The following is a 19525-nucleotide window of genomic DNA, read 5'->3' as shown; positions in this document are numbered from 1 at the left end:
GCCACCACAGCCAACATAGGTCATGATTGTTATCTGATTGACTTTTTAAAAATCTTATTAGGGTTGATGCTGCTGCTCATACTGCTAATTCCAGTGATGGTAACATAAAGTGTTCAAAGCCTGTGGCTGTTACTGCTGCAGATAATGAAGTCATGCAGCAAGATTTTATATTTGAGGATCAGAAAAATAATGAGGTAAGAAATGCTAGAAGCATCATTCTGACTATCCCATGTGTTTCTATCATAACAAAAGTTAGTTATTAATTCTGTTGACATACTTGTCTGTGTTGTAAATGCCTAAGAACATAAATTCTCTGTAGAATTTAGGAGTCATGTTAGAGAAAAGTGTAAAGCATCTTATTTTTATTATTTTAATCTTTTGTGTAACTTTCTAAAGCAGTCAGCTCAGAGTAATGTCTGAGAGGCCTGTGTTGTGTGCACGTTCAGAGTGCTAAAGATCTGCAATTGCAGAAAACTGTGAACACTTGAATTCGGTGCTGCTGCATAAGCAACTGCATAATTTTCTTTAAAAAAATAATTTAGTACAAACGTAGGAGCTGGGTCTGTATGTCAGCAGTATAGAATCTGCCTGCATTGTGAGAGTTTCTGCATTTGGTACCTAGGTCTGAAAAAGAAAAGTATAAAAAAAAAAAGACTTTGGGCTGGAGAGATGGCTCAGAGGTTGGGAGCATTGCCTGCTATTCCAAAGGTCCTGAGTTCAATTCCCAGCAACCACATGGTGGCTCACAACCATCTGTAATGAGGTCTGGTGCCCTTTTCTGGCCTGCAGGCATACACACAGAGAGAACATTGTATACTTAATAAATAAATAAATATTAAAAAAAAAGAAAAATATAAAAGCAGTATCTGAACTATACTTTTTCAAAGACATATCTTAACACATTTATTTAGTCTTTTTGAAATATGGTCTCACTGTATAGCTCTGGCTGGCCTGTAACTCACTATCTAAACCAGGTTGGCACTCAGAGAAATCTGCCTCTGCTTCTTGAGTGCTGGGATTAAAGGTGTATACCTCCATGCCTGGCATTTTTAACACTTTTAAATAAATGAGTAAATAAGGTTGTTTTCTTCAGTATGTTACCATTGTAAATCATATAGAAAAGTAGGTGTAGGGGGGCTGGAGAGATGGCGCAGTGGTTAAGAGCATTGCCTGCTCTTCCAAAGGTCCTGAGTTCAATTCCCAGCAACCACATGGTGGTTCACAACCATCTGTAATAAGGTCTGGTGCCCTCTTCTGGACTTCGGCATACACACAGATAGACTATTGTATACATAATAAATAATAAATAAATATTTAAAAAAAAAAAGAAAAGAAAGAAAAGTAGGTGTAGAAGCAGCTTAGGGTTGTCGCACTTATCCATCTTTTCCGTCTTTCCTTTTAATGTCGTCCCTAAACTTAAATCCTTTTGCCTCTTAAGTATGTGCTGTCATGCTTTGATATTTTTTCTTTTGTATGTAGAAATGGGCCGCAGTCACAAAACAATCCGTTTGATTAGTGCTCTGATTACAAGCATGAACTACCACAATTTTTCCCTGAAGATTTAAGTTTTAATTATGTGTATGTTTGTGAGTTGAGATGTTTATTGCCCATAGAAGCCAGGTATTAGATCTTCTTGGAGCTAAAGTTACAGACATTTGTGAGCTGCCTGATGTGGGTGTTGGGGATTGAACTCAGGCCTTGTGGAAGGAAGAGCAGTAGGGAGTTCTTAACCACTGAGCAATTTTTCCAGCCCCTATTTTTACTTTTTTTTTTTTTTTTTTTGATTTTTCGAGACAGGGTTTCTCTGTAGCTTTTGGTTCCTGTCCTGGAACTAGCTCTTGTAGACCAGGCTGGCCTCGAACTCACAGAGATCTGCCTGCCTCTGCCTCCCGAGTGCTGGGATTAAAGGCGTGCGCCACCACCGCCCGGCCCTATTTTTACTTTTTACTAGCTTTATGACTTTGGTTAAGTTACAGAGCTTCTGAGCTGCTTTTTACTTCCCTATAGGAAATGATAAGGTAATATCTAGTACAAGATTAAGATATGGAGAAGTAAATAAAGGTGTTGTGAAATTTCTTACGTTCATGAACTTCTGTATTAGACAGATCTGTTTTTCTTATTCTGTTCCTGGTTCTCTGGTGGTTCTCTTATCCTTCTGAAGTTTTTATCTTATATTCCCCTAAATATAAGAAATATCCTTGACCTACAAGGTAACCAAAGACCACCCACACCCCCTTTTGTCTTGGGAATGTGGACTTGTGTTCTCTAGACTGCTTCCTCTTGAATGTGGGTGAAGTATTTTTAGGGTCCCAGAGAGAAAATCTGAGATAACAGCCAAGTCCTGGGAAGATCAGTTATAACCTTTGTTAATAGATATCACCTGTCAAGTTTCAGAAGATAGCGCCCCTGATCAAACCAGATCCAAATCAACTGGAACTGTAGTGGCATTTCAATTGTATTTTAATAAATAAAGCTTGCCTGGGATCGGAGAAGTATAATAGCCACACTGGCCAGCCTTACAGACCAGGAAGGGCTGACACACACCTTTAATCCCAATAGCCACACTAGTTGCCATAGAAATCAGGTGGTGTGCGCCTTTAATCCCAGTGGTGCACACCTTTAATCCTAGAACTAGAGGGAATTATGAGACGGGAGGAGACAGCTCTCAGACACAGTCTCATTCTGAGATTCCTGGAGGCAGGATCACCATTTTGTTTTTTGTTTTTCATTTATTTATTTATTTATTATGCATACAGTATTCTGTCTGTGTGCATGTCTGCAGGCCAGAAGAGGGCACCAGACCTCTTTACAGATGGTTGTGAGCCACCATGTGGTTGCTGGGAATTGAACTCAGGACCTTTGGAAGAACAGGCAATGCTCTTAACCACTGAGCCATCTCTCCAGCCCCAGGATCACCATTTTGGACTGAGGTTGAGATAAGAGCCAGTCTGACTGTTTTACTTTTTAGATCTTCAGGTTGAACCTCAATTTCTTCCTGAGTTTTTATTAATCGTGTTTCATGGAACAAACGCACAACCTATTGTTTCCTGTGGAAACAAAAGCAAAATCTCTTCTCCAAAGCATTTTTGATTTCCATTTGACAAATACACTTTTGACTTTTTTAAAATTTAAGGCGTTCTTAAAATATCTAGGCTGGTTTATTTTCACAGCAATCAAAAAATTCAAAATGAACACAATACTATACAGGGTCCAGACTCCCTGTGTTTCCCATCTTTACATGGCTTTTTTCTTTTACATTACTTTTACTCTTTCTTTAAAGACTTTATTATTTTTAATCTATGATGACCTATACCCATTTTCTTTCTTAAGCCTACGCCCAGTATAAAACACATTGGAACCTGTTAAGAGGTTTTTTTTTCTGTCTGACCTCTTTTACTGCATCTCTCTCTCTCTTTTTTTTTTAAAGATTTATTTATTTATTATGTATTCAGTGTTCAGCCTGCATGCATCCCTGCAGGCCAGAAGAGGGCACCAAATCTCATTACAGATGGTTGTGAGCACATGTGGTTGCTGGGAATTGAACTCAGGACCTTTGGAAGAGCAGGCAAAGCTCTTAACCACTGAGCCATCTCTCCAGCCCTACTGCATCTCTTTTAGCCTTTTTTGATCACAGGAACAAACTTCAGACTGTTAAGCTACACCTGGAACCTCAGCATGCTCTTGCAGCTGGCTCTGCCCACTTCTCAGATTGGGTTGTGAAAGCCAAGCCCAAAGCTTGTGCCCTGGTAGGAGTTGTGGAAAACACAAGCAGTTTTTGCTTAGCTTGCAGTTTCTAGTTTCTATTTAGCACTGCCTGCTAAACAGCAGCAGCTCCTCTTAAAGGAGTAGCGTCTTTATTTTTTATTTTCAGCTTTCTGAGGTCCTACATGGAAATTCAGGCCCATGTTGGAATGCCAAAGTGTTGTGTGATGTTTACTCTTTGCTTTTCTGGGGGGGCCTGCTACTCAGCTTCCAAATAAATCACACACTGAGAGTTATTTTTAGTTATGAGTGCCTGATCTTAGCTTGGCCTGCTTCTAGCCAGCTTGTCCTACCTTAAATTATCCTGTCTACATTTTGCCTCTGAGCTTTTGTTTTTCTCTATTTCTGTATATCTTACTTTATTTCCCTCCCCATGGCTTGCTGGTGTTCTCATCTCCTCTCAGTGCTCCCTCCTCTTCTGGATTTCTCCTATTTATACTCTGTCTGCCCCGCCTATCCTTCATCTTGCCTTTCTTTTGGGCCACTCAGTTTTTTATTAGACCAATCACGTGTTTTAGGCAAGCAAAGAATCACAGCTTCACAGAGTTAAACAAATGCAGCGTAAACAAAAGCAACACACCTTAAAATAATATCCCACAATGTAAGCTGCCCTGTGTGTGCTGGGAATTGAGCCCTAGCCCATTGAAAGAGTATCCGGTGCTTTTAACCACTGAGCCATCTCTCCAGCACCAGGATAAAACATTTTAGACTCCTTCTCCATTCCCCATGTTCAAGGAAGAAGCTTTATAGTTTAGCTACATCTCTGTATAAAATTGCCAGGAGTTGTTTTATTCCTCACTCTTTCCCTTCTTAAAAATATTTTTGGGACAGAGTTTCTCTGTGTAGCCCTTGCTGACCTGGAACTCACTCTGTAGACCAAACTGGCCTTGAACCCAGAAATCCTCCTGCTTCTGCCTCCCATTCTTTCTTAACTCATTCCTGCAATCTAGCACTCTTGAAACAGGAGCCTTTTCATTTGAAGGCTCTAGTGTAGGTTAGGCCTTGTCTCAAAGAAAGAAAGGAATTTTTTTAAAAAAAATATGGCTATAGGACATATGGATATTACTTCTGTTAATCTTTGTATTGTCTCTGTTATTTCAAGGTAAGTGAAAGTATAGATTAAGATTTGGTGGTGGGATAGTTTGCTTAACTGTGTGCTCTGACTATCCTGGAACTCACTCTGCAGACCAGGCTGGTCTCAAACTCACAGAGGTCTGCCTGCCTCTGCTTCCCGAGTGCTGGGATAAAGACATATGCCACTATGCCCAGCAAAGTTTAGTTTTTAAATTCTGTCTTAAAAACTAAGGCACATAAAATACTGATTTCTTTTCATGTGCCTAGTGGTGGGGAAGCAGAGAGCTAGCTGGATTGAGAGATAGGTGTGAGGCCAGACTAAGGTGGAAGGAACAGGATCTTGTTTTGTGTGGGCACTCCAGTGGGATGTGCAGTGGTAGCAAAAGGAAGGACTGGGCTGCTACAGGATGCATGCCTGGTTAGGGGTGGGGATGGAGTCAGGAACTTCAGGGAAAGGGGGACAGTTCATCTTCTTCTCTCATCCCTGATGTATGCTATGGAATGGGGCTTCTGAGGCTTGCAGCTGTTTCTCTTCTGTCTTAGATTTGGATTTATTTTCCCACCCTGCTGAGACCTGCCTGTGAGTTTACACTTCTTAGCAGGGGCCTGTCAGCTCTAGGTCTTGACTTGTCCTGATTCTTTTTTTTTTTTAAACTTTTTTTTTATTTAACTTTATTATGTTTGTTGGTGTGAAGGTGTCAGATCTCATGGAACTGCATTTTCAGACAGTTGTGAGCTGCCATGTGGGTGCTGGGAATCGAACCTGGGTCCTCTGGAAAAGCAGTCAGTGCTCTTAACCGCTGAGCCATCTCTCCAGCCCTTGTCCTGATTCTTCAGGCTTTGAACTAATACATAAGCCTATGACCTAGAAACTTTTGAGAATGTATATCTACTTTCATGATAACACTTGATTTTTAGATCATTGGTTTTCACACTGAGTTTATTTATCTCTTAAAACTTGTTGAAACATTTTTTTGTTGAGATAATTTTTTAAATATGAGTATATCAATATTTATTATACTAGTAAAAATTGACTAGTTTTAAAATAATTTATTAAGAATAAATTTATTCATAATATTTTCATTTTATTTTTGTTTTATGTGTATGGGTGTTTATGTGTATGCTGTCTGCCTGCATGTATGTATGTATATGCATGATGTGTATGTAGTGCTCTTGGAGGCCAGAAGAGGGCGACAAATACCCTGGAACTCAAGTTAGAGTTGTGAACTACCGTATGGGTGCTGGAAATTGAACCCCATTTTTTCTTTTCTATTTTCTTTCTTTCTTTCCTTCTTTCCTTCTTTCCTTCTTTCTTTTTTTTGCAGTAGCAGCAAGAGCTAACCACTGAGGCACCTCTCCAGCTCCCAACCCCCCCATAATATTAATAGGGTTGTTTTCCCCTCCCTCACTTCTTCTTTGAAGTAAGATCTCAGTATGTTGCCCAGTTTACCTTGAATTTATGTTCAGCTTGGGCTTGGTATAGTCCCCTGGATAGTTAGGACTATGGGTTCCATTATGTTTGCATCCATGCATCCATCCAAGTGTGTGGGTGCACATGTGTGCAAATGTACGCGGAGGCCAAAGGTTGGCATCATCTTTCCTCATTATTCTCTGCCTTATTTTTTGAGACAGTCTTTTGCTGAGCCTGAGGCTTGCCGCTTTGGTAGATTTGCTGGCTGATTAGCCCAGCGGATCCTCTTGTCTCAGCCTTCCCATTGCTGGGCTTGTAGATGTGCACTGCTGGGCCTGGCCTTTTTACGCTTGCAGAGAAGCACTCTGTTAGCTAACCTGTTCCCCCAGACCCCACTTTTTTAAAAAATAACTTCTCATTAAATGTTTTAATTTGGGAGGTTGCATTGTTTTATGTTTATAAATATAATTAATGCCTGCTTAGAGGATTTTCATATTTGCTTTTGTATTCAGTATGCTGCTGTAGAGTGAATTGGATTAGAGAGTAGGAAACAGTTCAGCCTCATGGAGATTTAGTTTTTTCACACAGTCAGGCACTTTTCATGCCAAACAAAATGGATTCTTAAGAATCTAAGAAGGTTGCCAAGATGGTCAGTGGATAAAAGTACTTGCCACACAAGCCTGTCGATTTCAGTCCACATAACCCACAGTGGAGGGAGAAACACAGTTCCTAAAATTTGTCCTCTGATCTTTACATATGTGCTGTCGTGTGTGTGTCATACAAACACATACTAATACGAATTTAAAAATTAAGAATTTAAGAAGAGTCTAAGAATTGAAGTTTTTGTTGATTTTGCAGATTATCAAGAATATGAAAATGTTTATGCACGTTGTAATGTTGAAAGGAGTTGTATTATACTTTGGAGACTTGGTCCTTCATGTAGCTTAGGCTGGTCTGTAGAGCAGGAGGAGCTCAGATTTTGAGTCTTTCTGCCTCTAATTCTTGAGTGTTGAGATTATAGGCATGTGCCCCCACACCTAGTTCTCTTGGATCATTTTTAATTTGTAAATTCATTGAAAAGTAGATTCTTCTGTGCTTCTGAGGCTCAAGTGCCCCCTACCCCCTGCCTCCAGTATGGAAAGAAGTTGCTATTTCAAATGTACCCAAGCCAGAGCCCTTGCTCTGCTAGGCAAATGCTCTACCACTGAACCAGCACCATAATTTTTGGAGGAGAGAATTCTAAGGAAAGAAGATCCTAGTGATTATTGCTTACAAGGAGACAGAAAAACAAGGTCCCTGCAAGTACTTAATATATTTCAGATTTTGGGTCGAGAGATGGTGGGGCACACCTTTAATCCCAGTGCTCGGGAGGCAGGGGGATCTCTGAGTTTGAGGCCAGCCTGGTATACAGAGTGAGTTCCAGGACAGGCACCAAAGCTATAGAGAAACCCTGTCTTGAAAAATAAAAAATAAACAAACAAAGAAAAAGGGGAGAAAAAAGTTCAGGTTTGAGGGAGGTTAAGTTTTGTGTACAGAAACTGCCAGTTCCTAAGACCGTTAGGGTAGTGGAGAAGGGATGGTTGCTAATTTGTCATCTGACGTCTCTCTACTGTGACTGTGGGAGCTGGTAGACAGCCGTGTTCTTCTGTTAGTCTGCAGGTGTACTGTTAGAGCCTTGTAGTGACCACGGAGACAGTGAAGATGGCCGTCACGAGAGGTAAGCCTTTATTGTTGCTGATAAATCATTTTGAGAATTGGAAAAACCTTTTCACAGGTTTTTGGTTGAGAACTTTGGGTGAATATATCCATGATAGCACACAGTTTGGGTAATCTTAGAAAGAAAATCAGGCTTTTTACTTTAGTGGTAGATTAGAGTATATTAAGAGGCACAAGTAGACTTTCCCAGCTGCAGACCACCATCAATTATGAACATGCATTATTCAGAGAGAACACAACCTTCTTAGAGACGACAAAAACTGTGATTTATAAAAAAATTAGAATTTATCGATATTGTAAATGGACATGTCCGTGAGTTAACTGATAGTTTGGGAACTGTGGCCAGCCAACCAAAAATCTATAGAGTACTTGCTTCAGTGAATAAGTGTGGGATAGTTTCTTTGTCCCTGTTACTGTGTCCAAGAATAACCTTGCCTATTTGGTGCTTGTTCACCCCCATCCCTATAAGATGTCTGAGATAATGAGAAGCATCAGATGCAGAGTCCCCTTGAGGAAGAACAGAGTCTCAGTCAGTGGACAGAAGCTTTTCCAGTCACTTGGCTCTTGCTGCCCTTTGCAGCCTTCTGTCCCAAGCTGCCAAGAAGTAGATCCTTCCATTCTTAGCAGAGCTGATTTGATGTTCTGAAAACGACAGGAATGAGTGTTCTGATAGAACATTACTGATTTACTGATAGCCTATTGGTCAGGTAAAGTTTTGTTAATGATGTTGTATCTTAATTGTGAGTAGGAACCTGCTGTTGGTGGGTAAGTAAATTCTTTGGAGCCATGTCTCTGGAGTGTCCTCATACTCTGAAGGTCCACAGATTTCCTGCTTACGGAGCTCCTTGTGCTTCCTTTCAGGAGGCAGGACTGATCCTCTTCCAGCCCAGGGAATTTTGGAGCTATGGGCTGAAGATATAAGATTAACAGGCATCCCCAGAGTGATGACATCGGGATATGGTAGAACAATAAGTCCTCATTTAGTGAGGACCCAGTCTTTTTGGAAAGCTCTTCAACTCATGTCTAGGTTAGCGAACTTGTAGATCTAGAGTACTTTGGTTAGGTGGATTACATTTTACATGGTTAATACTTATGCTTTTCAGATGTAGATAATTAGGTCTTTCAGAGTGAGTCTTTGAGAGTGAATCTATCTTATCCTACAATTTGCTCCAACCCTAAATAAAAGAAAGCCTTGAAGCGATGATGGTGCACACCTTTAATCCCAGCACTTGAAAACAGGCAGGCGGATCTTTGAGTTTGAGCCAGCCTGGTCAACAGAGTGAGTTCCAGGTCAGCCAGGGCTACACAGTGAAACCCTGTCTTGATCCCCCCCCCCCCCCCAAAAAAAAGCTTGTCAGAGAATTAAGTTTATTTCTCAGGCCACCAAAGATAAGATACTTACATAAGGAATTAGCTTCTTGTGTTTAAATCAAGGCTTGTCTTTCAAGTGCTCACCACCTATTATGACCACTTAAAAGTAGCACTTAGGTATATTTATAACAAATTGGCACAGATCTCTTTGAGGAACATTTCCCACTGTGGACGTATTGATAGCTTACCCTATTAATAACAGATGCTTTGTTGACTGACCTAAGAGGATAGGAATCATTTGTGACAGCTTACAATATGGCTCTTACACAGGGTTTCATTTTTCTGGAGAAGTAAAAGGTGAATGAAGTTTTTCTTTCTTTTCTTTTCTTTTTTTTTTTAATATGTGTTAGGTTTTGTGGTGAGGGTTTAAGAAGCAATAACTTCCTGTGATAGCCTTCAAGGACAGATCCATGGAGAGAATAAACCTGTTGGTCAGAATTTTTAATATTTTTTAAATATTTTATGGATTCTTTTTCCAATATGTATCACTTCTCACTGGCTTCTGTATTGCGGTTTTTAATTTTCCTTTCATAGAGATTTTTCTTTTGGGGGTGGTCTTTTGTGGGGAGGGAGTGGTGAAGATTATCATTTAATTTTTCCAAACCTGAAGTGAGTCTGTGGATCTTTTCAGTATTGTGTGATTTTCAGATATAGGGCTCCAAAGAATGGGCATATGCCCCGTTGTCACTTTCCTCCTCAATTTTAAATGCTAACTATATTGGGGAAGAGAAGAGTTTAGGTAAGAGGTAATAATAGCAGTTACCTTTTTTAGTCTTCAGATGCTAATAACTATACTTGTGTTTTTAGGAAGGAATATTTGTTATGTGACAGTGATAAATTGCCACACTTGATTCTGGTAAGAACTATCTTTATATTATAGTTCTTAAAAATGTTGCTTAGATTCATCTATCAGTTGTGTCTAGCCCCTAATTCTTGCATTGGATAACTTAAGAGTTATGTGTGTTTTAGTTAAGCAGCAATTAATATGCTTACAAGATTGTGGGTTATGAAAGTACTTTACTAAATTTGAAATTGAAACTTGGTTTCCTAGTAAGACATTATAAAATGCAAATTTATGTTTGAATGTAGTTTGCTTGTACCTGGAGAGATGGCTGCTCTGGCTGCTGTGCTCTTCTAGAGGTCCTGAATTCAATTCCCGGAAACCACATGGTTGCTTGCAGCCATCTATAATGGAATCTGATGCTGTCTTCTGGTGTGCAGGCATATAAGCCAACAAAGCACTCATAGACATAAAATTTATACAAACCTTAAAAAAAGAAACAAAACACTGACTCCTCTTCCAGAGGACCTGGCTTTGATTCTCAGCTCCCACACTTGGTGACTCATCTGTTAGTCCAGTCTTGAGGGATCTGATGCCATCTTCTGGCCTCCTTTGGCACTAGGCACACACATGGTGTGCATAACATAAGTGCAAGCAAGCATCTACATACACACACACACACACACACGCACGCACGCACGCACGCACACACGCGCACAGAAACAGACAGCTTTGTTGGCACAATAAAGAAATGAAAAATACATAGGGATATTTTTGTGCTGATTGTGTCTGAGCCAGTTATGAAAAGCGTCATGGTTATGAAATGCATTCTTTATTTTAAAATGCAGGATTCTAGTTGCAAGATCCATGATTTGAATGCCAACACGGAGTCAGTAACAGCCGGTCAGAGTGGTGGTGTTCAAGGAGAAGCAGCATGTGTGCAGGTCGCTCATTTAGATCTGAAGAATGTTTCTGATGGTGATAAGTGGGAAGGTAATTCTACCTAAACATTTTAATTTCCTCATACCTTTATTTGTAATTGAAGTAACCCGAAGCAGTGATGAGATACCTGCCCAGTTCTGGACAGTGTTTGTCATCCTGCTCTGTTTTCTCTTGAAAACAAATGAAGTTTGTTGTTTTTGCTTCTTGGGGTTTTGTTTTGTTTCCTCAAGCATAATAGAAGGACAGTTCTTTCATGAGTAGAATGTAACTATATGATTTGCTTTGAGAATGAGTGCTACTGCTGGAATGGTGCATGCCTATAATCCCAGCATCTGGGGGATCAGCCTGGGCTGTATCATGAGACCATCTCTGAGCCACTTCCTGAGGTACCTCCTTTAAAGAAAAATCAAAATTGACTAAAAATAAAAATCAACCTAGAATAGATTTGGTTAATTATTAAATCAGATACCATTTCTTGGTCTGTGAAGGTTCAGTGTATTAGAGTTTTGATGATTCTACCAGTTTAAACAGGGTGTTTTGCTACCTTATAATCATCAGTAATATGTTTTTGTTTTTTTAATTCTTCAAGGGTACTTCTAAGCAAAGATTGTAGATTACAAAAGTATTTGGGGGAGACCATAAATAGTTTGCACAAAGGAATGAAGTTTAAATTTAACAAGCAACATGGGCATATTGTTTTTGGGCATATGTTTGTTTGCTTTTTGTTTTTGTTTTTTGAGACAGGGTTTCTCTGTAGCTTTTCTTTGGAGCCTGTCCTGGAACTAGCTCTCGTAGACCAGGCTGGCCTTGAACTCACAGAGATCCACCTGCCTCTGTCTCCCAAGTGCTGGGATTAAAGGCGTGCGCCACAACTGCCCGGCGGACATAATCATATTTTAAATTTAGAAAATGTCCACTGAATTTTTGCTAAAGGTTTTTACATTAAGAAAAATCATAAGTTGTAAGCAAATATTGGGCTTAATTTAAGTGAATTATTTACACACTAAAGTTTTTTCTTGGGAAAAATACCAGACTCTACAGTTTACTTTGAAGTTGGTAAAAAGAAGCTGGCTAATGACAGGCATGGATAATGCACAGGAGTGTGGCAGGTGTCAGGCAGATCTGTTGGGCGTGCCTTTACCCTGGCTGTATTTCATCCACTTTAAAATACTGGAGAAGGGGGAAAATAAGCAACCAGTTTAGATCCATGAATCTTTATGAGTCATAAATCATCCTAGTAAAGAGAAAGTGAGACAACTCAGGATTCCTAAGCACAGTCTTTGATCATGTGGATAGACTCCTGAGACTGTCTTTTGGCAAGTTACTCGATGACATACAGTAGCAATAACCAAAGGAACTGCGGTGCCAATGTCCTGGGTTCCTCTTGCCGCCTGACCATAGTTTCAATGTAGGTTTTTGTTCTTAGGTTTTTTTTTTTTTTTGATTTTTTCAAGACAGGGTTTCTCCGTAGCTTTTGGTTCCTGTCCTGGAACTAGCTCTTGTAGACCAGGCTGGCCTCGAACTCACAGAGATCCGCCTGCCTCTGCCTCCCGAGTGCTGGGATTAAAGGCGTGCGCCACCACCGCCCGGCTGTTCTTAGTTTTTAATCCCAAGTCCAGTCATTTTAAAAAACTTTGTGCCAATTTTTAGTGTTCTCCTCCCCTACCCACCAGTTCTAGGTCTCTGATTGTGAACCTTAACTTAAACTATATCAGGAAGTTAGTTGGTTTCCGTTTGACTTATTCAGAACCTTTAAAGAAGCTCCCTGAGTTAGGAAAAGTTAGCATACTGGTGGTGGTGAAGATCACATGTCCATTACTTCAAAGGATTGGTGGCTAAAAGAGCACCTTTAGGAACCATGGTAGGAAAGGAGTCTCTGAACATGAGGGTAGGGTATTGGTGAAACCCTTTTGTCTCTTCTAGTAGGAGATGCAAATAAATAACCACTCATGATCTCCGCCTGGAGGCTCTGGCCTACCTTAAACATGGAAGAATGAGCATTTTCCATTGGAGAGACTGGTTCTCTAGCTCTAGCTCTCTGGAGGTTCTCAAAGAGAACCTGATACTGGGTATTTCCCTCTGTCAGAATTCAGATATAACTTGTTAGAAGAAAGGAAAAAGCCCTGCTGTTGTTTGCATGGGCTGCTTCATTATCCATCCGACTCATCGTCATGATAAATCCATGCAGTTCCCTTTCTCATTTCCAGAAACTCAGTGCCAGTGGATAGATGAATGACTTCCTACCTTGGGAGAGAATGGTTGTTATTAGTCATGTTGTTCTAACTTTGCCACAACTGTGAATATTGATTTTCTGCCATTAGGTGTTGGAATATTAAAAAAAAACTTAAATTTTTTTTAGCTTTGTGTACTTTGAAATCTATAAACAATTTTGTTTGTTTGCTGTGAGTCTGGTAGAAAAATGGGGATGACTCCACAAACTGGCCCTTCTCTCTATTCCCTAGTAAGTGGGGTTTTGTTTTTCTCACAGGATAGTTAACAGAGCATAGTCAGCAAGCAGGTTGCACATGTCTATCACAACCAATGTGAATTTGTGGTAGCTGCTCAAAATGTCTTAATGGTGGACATCGTCTCTCCCTCAGTAGTAAGTCTCTTAAGGAGCATAATGCATAACAAAGGGAGATTTTTGTTACTTGCCCCTTTTGGTCCTGGGGACAGAACGAAGAAGCACTCCATCACTTAATGATACCCACAGCCTTTTATTTACTTATTTTTTGGGGGTGTTGGGGTGGGCTTCAAGACAGGATTTCCCTGTACCTTTGGTGCCTTTTCTGGCACTTGCTCTGTAGACCAGGCTGGCCTCACACTCCCACAGATTCACCTGCCTCCAGCCTCCCGAGTGCCACTGCCCGGCATCCTAAGCCTTTTAAGAGAGTTGTTTTCTTTCTGTCAGTCTTAGTGAAAGGTTTCAAAGTGTACCTGACTAAGATGGCTCGGTTCTTCATCCTGATTCTGAGATTTAATAACAGCCATTTTTGGGTTTGCCTTACTTGATGAAATATAAATGTATATTTGCTAAAGTTTGGTTAGTAATTTCTTTGCACAATGTTTTTGAGCAGAATGCCTAACTGGTCTTAGGGAAATGTTTTTGGTATCCTTGGCTTTGTGTTATGTGTATGGTTTGTTCTGCCTGTGCTGTGTGTTCACTGTAGTGTTTTTTGCCATTTTTTCCATTTTATTAGCATCATGCCTTATCACTTTCCCCCTCATTGATTTCAAAACAATGCATCTGCAGAGAGATGGGGAGGGTAAGTATGGTTCACCATAGTTTAGTTTAGAGATGGGGAGGGTAAGTATGGTTCACCATAGTTTGGTTTAGAGATGGGGAGGGTAAGTATGGTTCACCATAGTTTAGTTTAGAGATGGGGAGGGTAAGTATGGTTCACCATAGTTTAGTTTTTTTTCCTTTTTGTGGGTCACTTTGTCTGTCTTTTCATTAGCCCTTCTCCTGCTGTCCCCAAATCTTAGGAAAACTTGTGTTAAAAGCTCAGAAAAAAAAATGTTTTTGTTAGTTTTGTTAGTGGTAATTTCTCAATGTTCATTATTAGTGCATTTGCTGGAACACAGGTACAAGGGTTGAAATCACTGTATTGCGAGTTTGTTGAGGGTTAGTCACCAAACTGATCTAGGTTTCAAAAGCAAGCTAAGTCATTTTCTAAAAACTGTTAAAAGATAATGCTTTAAATGGCTGCTACATAGCATTAAACGACATTGCTGAAGTGGTTGTCTTAATTATTGTCAAAAGGACAACTTAAAATTTTGATATGCTAATTCATTGTTCCATTAGGTTTTGCATTTTACAATAGCAGTATCATCAAGATTTAAAATTTTAGTTCTAAGTCTAATATATAGCTAAGAAGCCCTTCCTCTCCCACACTCCAGGATGTTTAAAGTTAGTGTTGTATTGGGCATCTATTTGTAGATGGTGTATGTGAGCAGAGGCATAAGCTGTATTACCATGGCTTGAGTGGAGAGTATACAGGATGGCGATGATGAAATAAATGTGCTTAAGGAGGACCACTGCTGTTTGATTCTCACTTAAATACTGTTGTGGGATTAAAGTGTGTGTGTGTATCCTGTTTATAGGAACCTCATAACAGAAAGTAATTATCACTGTTTTGATGTCTACTGCTAACATTTTTTCATATTATTTTACATATTGTGAATAGGGTAAGTTGGTTCCTCACTCCAAATATTAGAATTTTTACAGTGTTAACTTCCATTTCTTAATTCTGTGTAGTGTGGGGAAAACTTTCATATTTTAACATAGCCAGACATACCATCTGATAATGAGAGAGTTCAGACACCCAGTGAATGTTGAGTGTTCACTGTTTCTAAGACTTGTATTGAAAAAGTGTTTTTCTGTGTAACAGCTTTAGACTATTGAGTTAGGATTATATTGAATAACATCTTTAGAATTAAATTTAAGAAACTTAATAGTGTGTTTTCTTGGTTTGTTACTGGGTTCAGGCATTTAAGGTGAATCTCTTAATGAGAGGCTATCAAGAATGAAGCTTGGATATTTCTAAACCCCAGCAAGCATTATGAATATGCTGTAGTGTCACTTGCGTTGATGTTTTCCAGTATATAGATATATATGTGTGTATATTAATAAACAAAACATATATAAAATGAACCCACTAGATAATGTTGTAGACTCAAGACACTCCTAATTCTGCCCTTGTATTTTGTTTCACAGAGCCGTTTCCTGCATTTAAGTCTTGGCAGGAGGACTCAGAGTCTGGAGAAGCTCAGCTGTCTCCACAGGCTGCAAGGATGACTCACCATCCCCTGGGAGAGGACTGCCCTCCAGTGTTATCACATCGTAGTTTAGATTTTGGACAAAGCCAGCGTTTCCTCCATGATCCAGAAACACTGGATTTCTCGTCCAAGGCCCTTTCCTTCACTAGGTACGTGATGTCACGTATTTGCGAGGCAGTTCTTATTCTGTACACAGGTACTGCTAGGCCTGTAGTTTAAAGCTGCTGTTCCTATTCCCGGAGCATGTTTTGTAATTCCCTAGTTGTTGCATTTTGAATTTATTGAGGTTTATGTGGTACTTGGGGTTTACTGTTAGACTGTAGGCACTTCTTCATGGTTCAGTCCTCATTCATTTATTTATTCATAATTGGAATGCAAGACTCTGAAGGGGAGAAGCTGACTAGTTCCCATTATTCTAATTGAAACTTAATTTTAATTGGGTTCCTCAACTGTCCTGGAAGTAGGAGGGAGATAGTGGTGTTGGCATCCTCTTGTAGCATCATAGAATGCACCTTATTCCCAGAGGGAGCTGAAATGCCACTGAGTGGGCCAGGGTACCTGCTGCCTAGTCAGTCTCTGACCTCCTCTGTACTCTTTCTGTGTGTGTGTGTGTGTGTGTGTGTGTGTGTGTGTGTGTGTGTGTTTGAGAGAGAGAGAGAGAGAGAGAGAGAGGAGAGAGAGAGTTCGTTCAAAAACAAAACAACAGCATAATCTGAGAAATGTTCAAGCTGTGGCAGAAGCATAAGGAAAATTCACATAAGAGGGAATATTGGTTCATCAGTTCCAAGACAGCAATGTCTGTCTTCCAGATTGAAGCTATAATGCTTTTTCAGTTTATGGAGTTGGAACAGGGTCAAGAGCCAGATTTTGCTAAGAACACAAACACAGCACTTCATGAAATAATAGAGGAAAGAACAACAGGCTTTCTTAGCAGGTGTCCTTGAGTTGCTGCTTGTCGTTCATGTTTGACAAATTAAGTTTGCTATTGAAAATTGAAACTTTGATTACTTTTATTCAGATAAGTTTAAAATATATTATTGTTCCCATGGCTGTGTGTGATGTGCTGGGGATGGGGCTCTCTCGTGCCATAGCGTGCATGTGAAGTAAGGGGACAGCTTTGTAGGCAGTCTGCTCTCCTCCTCCTTACGTGGGTTCCAGGTACCGAACACAGGTCATTAGTCCTGCACAGCAAGCTCCTTTATCTTTTGATCATCTTGCCGTTCTAGGCAACTTTTTTTTTAAATTTATTTATTTATTAAAGATTTCTGCCTCCTCCCCGCCACCGCCTCCCATTTCCCTTCCCCTCCTCCAATAAAGTCCCCCTCCCTCATCAGCCCAAAGAGCAATCAGGGTTCTCTGCCCTGTGGGAAGTCCAAGGACCACCCACCTCCTTCCAGGTCTAGTTAGGTGAGCGTCCAAACTGCCTAGGCTCCCACAAAGCCAGTAGGTGCAGTAGGATCAAAACCCAGTGCCATTGTTCTTGAGTTCTCAGTAGTCCTTATTGTCTGCTATGTTCAGCGAGTCCGGTTTTATCCCAGGCTTTTTCAGACCCAGGCCAGCTGGCCTTAGTGAGTTCCCGATAGAACATCCCTATTGTCTCAGTGTGAGGGTGCACCCCTCATGGCGGTCCTGAGTTCCTTGCTCGTGCTCTCTCTCTTTCTGCTCCTGATTTGGACCTTGGGATTTCAGTCCGGTGCTCCAATGTGGGTCTCTGTCTCTGTCTCTGTCTCCTTTCATCGCCTGATGAAGGTTAACATCCAGGAGGATGCCTATATGTTTTTCTTTGGGTTCACCTTCTTATTTAGCTTCTCTAGGATCACAAATTATAGGCTCAATGTCCTTTATTTATGGCTAGAAACCAATTATGAGTGAGTACATCCCATGTTCCTCTTTTTGGGTCTGCCTTACCTCACTCAGGATAGTGTTTTCTATTTCCGTACATTTGCATGCAAAATTCAAGAAGTCATTGTTTTTTACTGCTGAGTAGTACTCTAATATGTATATATCCCATACTTTCTTCATCCATTCTTCCATTGAAGGGCATCTAGGTTGTTTCCAGGTTCTGGCTATTACAAACAATGCTGCTATGAACATAGTTGAGCATATACTTTTGTTGTATGATAGGGCATCTCTTGGGTATATTCCCAAGAGTGGTATTGCTGGGTCCAGGGGTAGGTTGATCCCGAATTTCCTGAGAAACCGCCACACTGCTTTCCAAAGTGGTTGCACAAGTTTGCATTCCCACCAGCAATGGATGAGTGTACCCCTTTCTCCACAACCTCTCCAGCAAAGGCTATCATTGGTGTTTTTTATTTTAGCCATTCTGACAGGTGTAAGATGGTAAATTAAAGTTGTCTTGATTTGCATTTCCCTGATCGCTAAGGAAGTTGAGCATGACCTTAAGTGTCTTTTGGCCATTTGAACTTCTTCTGTTGAGAATTCTCTGTTCAGTTCAGTGCCCCATTTTATAATTGGGTTGATTAGCATTTTACAGTCTAGTCATATAAAGAACTGGGGCAGACACTAAAAACACGCGATGCCTGCAAGTAAACCTTTTCTGCCGTATTGAAAAACTGCTGAGGCAGCAGCCCCAATAGCCCAGCAGTATGGCAAGATACTTTTAGGTTAACTTTCTAAGAATAAAATTCAAGTTTTATAAGTGCTTGAAAATATTTTCAGTTAGAATGACTGCAGACAAGTACTCTGGTCAATAAAAACAATTCATAAATTATGAAGTTATAACCTATTTTTGTTATGCCTTCATATCACTGTGTTTGTGATTATTATTTGTTTATTTATAAACAGGGTTTTGTTTAGCCCAAGTAGCTCCAGACTACCGAGATGCATACTGTGCCTGGTTTCTATTGTTAAGGACCAAACACAAGACTCCTATATATGTGCACTGTACTGACTGAACTACATCCCAAGACTTAATATTCTGATTTACATGTATTTTGTTTCATCATTTTAAAAGCCAACATTGAGGTGGGGGTGATTAGAGAGATGGATCAGGTGTTAAGAGCACTCACACTATGCAGCTTACAGCTATGGGTAACTCCAGCTTCAGAGGGTCTGATGACTTCTTGTGGCCTCTGGGCACTGCACTCACTTGTCCATATTGGGCTGAAAAGATGACTTAGTAACTTAGAAGCGTACTGCCCTTGCAGAGGACCCAAGTTTCATTTTTAATACTCAGGTGGCTCACAACCACACATAACTCCCATGTCCAGGAAGATCTCATCCCTCTGACTGCTGAAGGCACCTGAATTCTTGTACATACCCCCTCCCCACCATACACAAAACTAAAATAAAAATTTAAGCAGCTAACATAGCATATACTTCCAGATGCTCTAATAGTAGGATACAGCTTCGAATATTTTCTGTAAGAAAAAAATGCAACAAGCAAACATCATTATAAGTGATGCTAAATAGGAAATGATCGCATTGAAGCACAACAGGGCCCTTTTTTTCGTTTGCTTTTAAAGAGCCTTTGTGTAGGGGCTAGAGCGCATGTACTGCTCTGCTAAAGGACCAAAGCTGGATTCCAGCACCCATGCCAGGCAACTTACCTGTTACTCAAGCTTCAGGAGGATCTGTCGCCTTTGTCTGACATGCACCGGTGTGCTCACATACAGACAGACATAAACACATAATTAAAAATAATTTTTTTGAGACAGGGTTTCTCTGTG

General features: G+C 40.2%; 1 protein-coding gene across 6 annotated transcripts in view; it reads left to right on the top strand.

Moving 5' to 3' along the window:
- Positions 1-19525, top strand: part of LOC121442974 (protein FAM13B-like) — a 79564-nt gene that overhangs the window by 41385 nt on the left and 18654 nt on the right. For all 6 annotated transcript variants that reach the window (XM_041644618.1, XM_041644620.1, XM_041644619.1 and 3 more), the window contains 5 exons: positions 62-194; positions 7900-7964; positions 10142-10190; positions 10964-11108; positions 15775-15985. In XM_041644618.1, the coding sequence (XP_041500552.1) occupies positions 62-194; positions 7900-7964; positions 10142-10190; positions 10964-11108; positions 15775-15985 (603 nt within the window). The remainder of the gene's footprint in view (positions 1-61; positions 195-7899; positions 7965-10141; positions 10191-10963; positions 11109-15774; positions 15986-19525) is intronic.

This window comes from Microtus oregoni, unplaced genomic scaffold, assembly GCF_018167655.1.
Source record: "Microtus oregoni isolate MIOR12 unplaced genomic scaffold, Mior012 000098F_ref0000018, whole genome shotgun sequence".
Classification (NCBI taxonomy): domain Eukaryota; kingdom Metazoa; phylum Chordata; class Mammalia; order Rodentia; family Cricetidae; genus Microtus; species Microtus oregoni.
The sequence above is the reverse complement of the archived record's forward strand: the minus strand, read 5'-3'. Positions and strand labels throughout refer to the sequence as shown.